The following is a 9,479-nucleotide window of genomic DNA, read 5'->3' as shown; positions in this document are numbered from 1 at the left end:
CGTGATTTTGTTAGTGTTCTAGGCTCACGTCTCTAGCACGGTCTAGCCTAGGACCAGCACAGTACCGTCGTTGAGCGTTTATTCAACTTTGCATCTCTGAATTGATTATTGATGGCCGTTTTTGCTACCATATTATAAGCCTTCCCAGGTCCACATACATATACGTCATGTGTTTGACTCTCCCTAGTAATCGCTCTATCCAAGCTTTGAGAGTTTTGACTACGACGGTTGCTGATCACCGCCTACTGCTGGGTAAGAACTGGTAAGAATTTGAGATTTGCTTGATGGATTTGTGACACCCAGCACCACCTCTCGTTAGTAGTCTATAGGATCATATTTTTATGTGTTTCTATTGCTGCTAACCATGGCAGGATCACAAGCCGACGAGACTGACTGGGAGAACATGATGAATAAGGAGTTACATGATAAATTTCAGCAAATGATGAGTGGATAGGTGCAAGATGTGCTAAACAAATTTGAAGAGGCCATGGTGAAGATAGATGGCATGGAGAAGACGTTCGAAACAAAGCTCGATAACAAGTTTAATGAATTGCTCACGTGTCTTCCACCACCACCACCGGCTGCACCTAACACACCTCTACAACAACAACAACAACAACGTCGCCTTCCAAATCAAGTGGGACAAGCACAACGCGTTCCCATTGGCCCTGGGAAAAATTCTGGTGCCGCTGTTGATGCTTCTGTAGCTCCTGCTCCTATTGCAGAGGTGGAGGACCATTACGAGGATGAGGTTGATCAAAATCAGAACTACGTGCAACCACCAGCACCACCAACACCAGGTCGTCCACAGGTATATTATCGCAATGGTAGGGCTGCACCACCACCTGAGGTACGAGATCATGACCTGATGCGGAGCATCCCAAGGTCATCCCCATGGACCTACCACCGTCTCACCAAGTGCCTAGCGGACCCATGACATGAGCAGGTGCAACAACTCTTGAAACCGAGGTGACATCCGACTATCTCCAGGCTTTGTACGTCCGACCCAGATCGGACATCCGACATCTCCTCACCCGAGGCAAATCGACGGAATTCCGAGGCCTCCCGGATGACCGACGCCCGGACGACCGACCCCGACCAGACGTCCGACCGAAGCACACCCGAGCAGAATCTACGGACGTCCGACAGGCACCGGACGTCCGAACCCTCGCGAGCCTCCAGACGACCGGTAACTCCCAGACGTCCGATGCCTGTGCGTTACCATGTATTGGGCCGCAACCCATGTACCCCCCCACTTCGCCCCTTTTGCACTAATACTATATATAGACCTCCTATTCTCCTAGCTAGGGTTAGCAAAGGTTTAGCTCATATTTTGTGTAAGAGCTTTGCTCATCCACTTGGTTACCTTCTCCTCGGAGATAGCGCCTCCTCAGAGAAGATCCCCCAAGCGGATTCAAGACCCCTTTACAGGAAGAACCTCAAGACCTCCTCATGGAGAAGACCGGCTACCTTTGTATCGTCCTTAGTTGTCCGTGGATCGTGTGTTCTCTTATGTACTCGAGGATCTAGCACATGTGTGACTATTTCTTGTTGGTTTAGTGTTTGTCTCGTGTTTCCTTCGTGTTTTCCCTCGTTTCCCTCCTCGTGTTCTTCGTGTTCTTCTCGGGATCCGCTCCTTTCGTGAAAGATCGGCCGATTAGGGTTCTACCCTACATCATCTCGGTATCTAGAGTCACGTTGATCACGATTTCAGAGCCTCCCTGTTGTGTTGCTAGCCTAGTTTTTGTTGATTTTGTCCCTAATTTGAAAAATTCCCCACAAAAATAGCCCCAATTTTTTTTGTGATTTGTTGGTGTGTTGAAATTTTATTGGATTTGATCCATGGATTTGCTTTATTTTGAGTGGATCTAGCTTTCCCCCCTTTCCTCACCCTTTTCATCCACGAAATCGCCCGGATTTGACGAATTTCTCCCCTTTCACCTCGCCCACGTGAAGTTCATCCCGTGCCCGAAAATCGCCCAGGCACCAGACGTCCGACCCCCACCGGACGTCCGACGACCGGAGGACCGGCCCAGCCCGACGTCCGACGATCCCTGATGAAATTGAATTTTTTTCAGTTTAGTCACCACCACCGCCCCACATTTCCGCATACGCACTCGTACCACCTATACACCATCACCACTTTCGCATACCACAACCATTGCTTACCTGTTTCACACTCCGACACGTGTTGCCACTTCGAGCTTTGAGAATTTGAGTTGTGTCTCCGTATCCTTTTGTGTTTCGCCTACCTAGGTACAGTTCGACATCAACATCACCGCCGCTCATCGTCGCCATGGACGCGTCATCAACAATGACCACCTCGACTACATCTTGGTATTCGTGCCACCATTTTGACACCATACTACAAGCAAGAACAGTAACCTCATCTTGGTATTGGACATATCACTCTTGCCATTACATTGATAGCCATCATAGCCTTACTCCTTTGCGCCGCTTACCCATCGAGACTAGCCTTTGAGTATTGCTGGCAACGAGACTTGTGCACATTAGTGATCATACATGCCATAGCATACATACATCATTGTTGCATATCTTGGTATCATCTCTTGTGTCACAAGGTTGTCATCGCATACACAATTGCTATCTTGGTTCGTCAAGCATTGCATGAGAAAAGAGCTCAAATAACAAAGAGCCAAGCAAGATTTTAAGCAAAAGGACAACATAAGCAAAGAGCTTTTAAGCAAGTACCATAGCATCATACAACATTAAGATTGTCACATTACATCATCTTGGATCATATCATAGAAACACCTTGCATAGAACATACTTGAGACAGAAGTCGTTGCATTTTTGCTTAGTAGATTGTGCACAAGTCTTGTATCCGCCTATTGTGCAATCGTGCTAGCGTCTCTCTAGTGTTGTGGAACAAGAGCATTTTTGTGGATTCCACATTTTGGCTCATCCTTGGTTGCCCAACCCCACTTATCTCTTAGCGTGTGTGTTTCCATGTACATTACATTGCTTGGTCTACTTGTTGCATTGCAATCTTGCGAATCTTTTCCAACATTATTGAAGCTCACTTACAATTGCATCAAATTTTGTGCCACCATCCTAACCAAGCTCCACCATAAGCTTTTACTTGTGTAGGTGTGAGAAACCGACAAGACTTGGTAGAAGCTTGTGGTCAAAGTAGTCCCTTGTACGTTGCTCGGAGAGTCGCAAGTCGACGGCGAGGTTGTCGATGCGTTCACTCATTACTTGTTGCTCTTGATGTAAAGCATGTTCTGCACCAAAGAGGTGTCTCTTGGTGATGTAGGAGTTCATATCGTCGTCGTGCTCAATGAAGAGTGGGTTGGTAGAAGTACTTGGCCTATCCATCATTCCAAGAGAAAAATGTGAGTGGTAGAAAGAGAAGAACGAATACCAAATGTACCTTGACCGAAGTTGAAAGTGGATCAATGATCACTCCAATGTGAAAAAGGAAAGAGCAAAATTGGTAATTGAAGAGTACAACCGCGTTTGTGGTCGAAGTAGTCCCTACTACAACCGCGACCTCTTAAAGAAACTCCAACTACTCAAGCTGTCGGCGTTCTGGGAACGGGGGTCCCCACACTTGCCTTCCTGCGGCCCATGGCGTGGCTGTGCTGGCAGGTCTATACAGCCCATCGTCATCCACAAGGCATTCAAGACCCTCGCGAGGGGCCAAGCCTCGCGATGCAGACGATGCAAGACCTCCTCAGGAGCGGCCTCACCAGTCTGCCTCGTGAGGAGCGGAGATATCAAGGCGGCGCGAACCTCGCGAGGCTCACATGACGTGAGCCATGACGATCGACACCAGGCAGGCGCCAGCGAGCGTAGCGTCCTTGTTTCCTCTTTCGTGCCAAGGGGGGCAAGCGCAGGCGCGGAGTACCGAGGCATCAGGCAAAGGTTTTACATATCGGTGCAACAAGACCAAGACCAGAAGGACGGCGGGACGAAGGTCACCATGGAGCACAGGACGGTGTCACCACCAGAACCTTTGGCAGGCGAAGACCATCTTTTGTGAGGATAGCTTGTACTAGCTATCCCGTTTCAAATTGGCCGCCGTTGTTGGCTCCCTTCCCGCTCAATATTTGGGGAGAGGACCAGGGCCTATATAAGTAGGACTAGCCACCACCGTAGGGGGGACGGATGGAGAGGCATCTCACCCTGATCCTTAGCCATCCCAAGCACAAGAACACCTCAACCTCAGGAGGCTGTTCTTCCCCTTGTACTGTTCTTCATTAGCCCAAGAGGCAATCTACCACCACCACACTGGAGTAGGGTATTACACCACAACGGTGGCCCGAACCAATATAAACCTTGTGTCTTTGTGTTGCAAGTGCGTCGAGTTCGTCCACGAGACCTTAGCGAGGGGCGTAGGTCGGAAGGAGGGAAAGAACTTCGCGCGCACCCCAGAGTTCGAACCTCAAGGGTCTGCCGGAACCCGTGATCCGACATTTAGCGCGCCAGGTAGGGGTGCACCGTAGCTTCCCTTCCATCGGTCGGCGCTCCGTCGCTCCGTCGTCTCCATGGCAGACGCTCGCCGTGCTCGAGCTGAACGCCGGGCTGCCCTCACTGCCCACGTTGCTCAGACGGCTCCCGTCAGCGAGCCACCCCGTTGTTCCCCGTTGCCTGCCGCCAACGCCGTCGCTTGCCCGGCGGGGAACGAGCAGCAAGCGTCCTCGCTGCACCCAGCGGTGCGGCAGGACGGCCGCACCGCCACACCATCATTGACCCCGACCGGTTCCTCATCCCACGCACTTCGCGCTCCCATCGACGCGCAGTTCGCGCTCCTCATGGTGAACGAGCTCCTGCCACCACTTCGCGCTCCCATCGACGACCTCTACAAGGACTGGCTCCACCACATCGCCGAGCTCTTTCGCGCCATAGGGGATCCCCGGTGCCACCCCCTCTCTGCCTCGCCCTCCTCTAGCCACAGGCTATGTGGCTTGTGGAGCGTCTCCACCACCTCAGCCCCAAGACGGTGCCTTGGCGCCAAGGCACGTGGCCCCACAGCGCAATCCACCACGCCCGGTGCCCGTGCGCGAAGAGAGAAGCTGCCAAGAGATTCCGTGGTTGCGAGAAGCTGCACCTGCACTCCCCGCGCCGCCTCGCCAGGCCCGCTCGCCACCCACAGCGGCGGCGCGCGGACCTCATCAAGTCCAAGCTCCACCTCCTAGACGGGCCCCGGCAACCATGACTGGCTGCCGTGCCTTTACCCCCGAGATGCGTAGTGTCGCCTGGCCGGGCAAGTTCAAGTCAGATCTGCCTCCTCGCTACGACGGCACCCCAGACTCGGTGGAGTTCATGCAGCTCTACGAGCTAAGCATCGAATCGGCCAACGGCGACGAGAAAGTCATGGCGAACTGGTTTCCTATGGCTCTCAAGGATGGTGCCCGCTCCTGGCTCCTGAACTTGCCGCACGGCTCAATCTCCTCCTGGGACGAGATGCGCGACCGCTTCATCGCCAACTTCCAGGGCACTCGCGACCGCCCGCCGACCGCGGGCGACCTGCGCCGCATCAAGCAACAACCGGGAGAGACCCTCCAGAAGTACATCCAGCGCTTCAAGAACACCCACCTTAAGATCCCTAAGGTTACGGACGAGGCCATCATCTCCGCGTTCTCTGACGGCGTCCGCGACATCAAGATGAAGGAGGAGCTTGCTATCCATGAGGAACTGTGCACATCTCAGGAGCTGTTCAACCTGGCGACCAAGTGCACAAGGGCTGAGGAGGGGCGCCTTTCCCTCCTCGAGCTGCCGGCTGCGAGCGCAGAGGAAAAGAAGGCCAAGGCCAAGGACGTGAAGTGCAAGGAAGCAGCCGTGCTCGCAGCGGAGCCAGACACCAAGCGAGGCAGAGACCAGCCCGAGTCGTCCAAGAACAGCCGACCATTTTGCGCCTTCCACAATCTGAACACCCACAACACCAGTGACTCTCAAGAACTCAGAGCCATTCGCGAAGGACGCTTCGGTCGACGCCCCGAGCGCAGCGACCGGGGCTACGACCGAGGAGAAGGACGTGGAGGCGGACGCTGGGACGACCGTGGCCCACGCCAAGAGTGGCGTGACAGGCCTCGTGAGGACCGCTGGCAGGATCATCCTCGCGAGGGCGCCTGGAGGGACCAGCCTCGTGAGGATCGCCCACAGGGCAACGCCGGTCTTCCCCCGTTGCCGCCACCACCAAGAAGGAATGACGACCACCATCAAGACGAGGGAGCTGGGGGCTTCCAGGAGCCGCGCGCAATAGCCTGCATCTTGGGCGGCGCACAGGCCCCAGCCTCACAACGTAGCTTCAAACAGTTCGCTCGTGAGGTGAATGCAGTCCTCCCCAAGCTCGAGGCCACATGCCCGCTCAGGTGGTCCCAGTGCGCCATCATCTTTAGCTCGGCAGATCAGCTCAAGTGTGCAGCCACCGCTGGCGCCCTCCCGATGCTTTGTTCACCAGTCATCAGCAACGTGCAAGTTACCAAGACCCTCATCGACGGTGGCGCAGGGCTAAACCTCCCGTCCGTCGACACGTTCGACAACCTCCAAGTGCCATATGAGCAGCTTCAGCCTACCAAGCCTTTCTCGAGAGTGACCGACAGTTCCACCACACCGATAGGGCAGGTCCGCCTCACTGTCACCTTTGGGGAACGTAAGAACTACCGCACCAAGCTCATCGACTTTGACGTCGCGCACATCTGCCTGCCATACAACACCATCCTCGGATATCCAGCCCTGGCCAAGTTCATGGCGGTGACACACCATGGTTACAATGTCCTCAAGATGCCAGGGAGCGGCGGAATCATCATGGTCCCGTGCAAAGAGAGGGACGCAGTGTGCTCCCTTGAGCGCGCCTTTCAAGCTGCCGCAATCGACGACCCCGACAGCAAGAGCGAGGATCCTCCTAAGGCCATTCCCAAGAAGAAGAAGCAGCTGCGCCGTACCGGACCTCAGGAGGGTGCCATTGCGGTTGGAACCTCGCCAGGATCAGCGCCCGCTCTAGGGGCGCCTCCCTCCGTCGCATAGGAAGGCACGTCCAGTGCCCTCCTCGGGCAGGGCTCGGGGGCTCTCTTCTGGAGGGCCTCAAACCTTGCCAACATCGCGAGGGAGGCGCTCGGGCACCACTTGGAGGCGTGCTTCGCGACACGTTTTCCTCAGGAGAACACAGGGCAAGGAGCGCCCACCGCTCAGGAGTTTGTCACCAAAACCACTCAGGAACTGCAAGACGCAAGGGCCATGTGCGGCGACCGCCGCTCACGAGACGCAGCTCCACATCCAGGCGAGGATGCCGGGCTGCGCGTCTGCGTCGACGTACCAGGTCTCAACAGGGCCGCATCTCAGGAGTTTTTCTGGCCTTCACGTGTGGGCCGTTGTGAAGGTCCACCACACAGCTACGTTCGCATGCCCTTCGGCTTGCCGAGCGTGTCGTCAGCCTATCAGCGCAACCTGCAGCATGTCCTGGCATCTCAGGAGGCCAGGCACCACGTCGTCCTGGCGGAGATGGAGACGGTCCTCAGGGAACCACCTGAGCCCCCAGAGCCTCCTGAGGCTCAGGGCCTCGGTGGTTCGTGAGGAGCCATTCCTTCGCCGCGTGCCTTCAGCTGCACCAACTCTCCCTCGTCGATAGAACCAGGTGACATTTTCCAAGTTCGTTTAGCTGGGAGCGCCCCTTGGGCTGCATTATTCCCAGGCTGCATGGGTCCGTCCCTGTGGCATGTATCTCTTTTGCTCATGCAATTAGTTTACCCTATTGGGGGCACCCCTCGGGCTGCATCATCCCCAAGCCGCTCGGGCCTGACCCGGTGGCATGTATCTTTATGCATTTGCCCAAGCTGATTTGCCTTCCATGCTTGATCTGCCCTATTACCACCTGCCACGGGTCCGCCCCTCTACCATGCAATTTGCTCGCGCGTTAAAAGGGGGGCTCCTGAGCATCACGACTCAGGAGCTCTTATTGGCTCTCCAGCCCTCACCCCCTGGCCTTGACCATGGCATCGCGACCTGGCATACAAGCGGCGGCTGAGCTCGCTCGAGAGCCGGGACCTGAGGATGTAGAGCGCTTGCACCTAACCATCTCACAGGAATGCACAGCTATCAAGGATTCAAGACCAGGCGCAACTCGCCATGAGGTAGGGCCTTGTGAGTCCCGCGCTGGCTCATGAGTGCCCAGATACACCTCGCAGCCCTGCCGTGCAAGCCACATGTCAGGGCGGGGCTGTACACGCCCTGGGGGCTCCTCCCGGAGGGGGCCCCGCTCCCACGCACAAGTGGAAGCCCCATGCTCTGCGATAGCCGTCGACACTGCCGAGGAGCGGCTATGCCCGTGCACAAGCGGAAAGCCCTATGCTCCGCGCTGGTGATAAACAACTGAGGGCGACTCCACGGTCGTACCAACCTCAGGGAGCCCCAGAGCTCAGCGTCCGGCCTCACCGCAATGCCTCCCCTCGGGAGAGCCGCGGGAGGGGGATGGACACGGGGGCTGCGCTCGGGTCACGCCCAAGCGTACGCCACCCAACCAGGCCTCCTGGGCCAGGGGGCTGTGCTCGGGCCACACCCAAGCGCAAGCCACGCAAACAGGTCTCCTGGACCTGGTCGTCGCACGCCCCTCCTGAAGCCTCGGCGAGGGCAGGTTATGGAAATTGTTTGCGCGTCAAGGGGGACTCCTGAGCATCGCGACTCAGGAGCATAACTGGTCACGTAGCCCCTCACTCCTTGGTCTGTTCTGGTCTCCGGTCGGCCCAATGGCGGTTGAGGTATGCACGGGGCCAGGCTCTGCCGACGTAGAACATTAATCTATCCTCGCGTACTCTTCCTGTAAGCTGTTTGCGCGTCAAGGGGGACTCCTGAGCATTGCAACTCAGGAGCCTAACTGGTCACGTAGCCCCTCACTCCTTGGTCCGTCCTGGTTTCTGGTCGGCCCAACGGCGGTTGAGGTCTGCGCGGGCCGGGCTCTGCCGACACAGAACACAAAGCGGATAGGAAGAAAATTGCAAAATCTCGAAGCAAATATTAAAAAGCATATTGTCCTCGCAATACGAAATGAAAGTTTAATGCCTCCACGAGGCCTGATGCATATTGCAGGAATGAAACAGGAGAGTAGCCGCAGGTCACCCCTGGACACCGCCATCGCCTACAGAAGGTGCTCCTCCTTGGGTAACGTCGCCTGCACCTTCGCCACCAGCCCCAATGTCGGCGGCATCGCCGAACAAGGGTGCGGAGGCAAAGCCGTGGAACCTCTTCAGCAGGGCTTCCACCTGACCTTGCACGACTGCGGTGGTGGCTGCGCAGTGATCATCAGCCACGTGCTCCAGTAGCTCGTCAAGACAAGCGCTGGGGTAACGAAGGTGCAGATGGCTGAAGTCATGAGTCAATGCAGCTGAAGACAGGATGCGAGCTTCTGCCTCTTCCATAGGACCGATGCCATCCACGACTTCCTCGAGCGCCTTCACGAACAAAGGAAGCAGTAGGGCGGGGCCATCCTCATCGATGGTCAGCGGCCTCTCCAAGCT

The 9,479-nt window shown here is 56.0% G+C and overlaps 1 protein-coding gene across 1 annotated transcript; it reads left to right on the top strand.

Annotated features, from left to right (window-relative positions):
• The first annotated feature begins 5,433 nt into the window (after nt 1–5,433).
• Nucleotides 5,434–9,070, top strand: LOC147979579 (uncharacterized). The gene is made up of 2 exons (XM_087515271.1): nt 5,434–6,386; nt 9,052–9,070. Exons 1-2 carry the CDS (start codon nt 5,434–5,436, stop codon nt 9,068–9,070), a joined length of 972 nt encoding a protein of 323 aa, XP_087371397.1.
• The last annotated feature ends 409 nt before the right edge of the window (nt 9,071–9,479 follow it).

Source organism: Triticum urartu, chromosome 3A (genome assembly GCF_056163025.1).
Source record: "Triticum urartu cultivar PI428250 chromosome 3A, HENAU_Tu73, whole genome shotgun sequence".
Lineage (NCBI taxonomy): Eukaryota > Viridiplantae > Streptophyta > Magnoliopsida > Poales > Poaceae > Triticum > Triticum urartu.
This window is presented reverse-complemented; position numbering and strand designations above follow the sequence as displayed.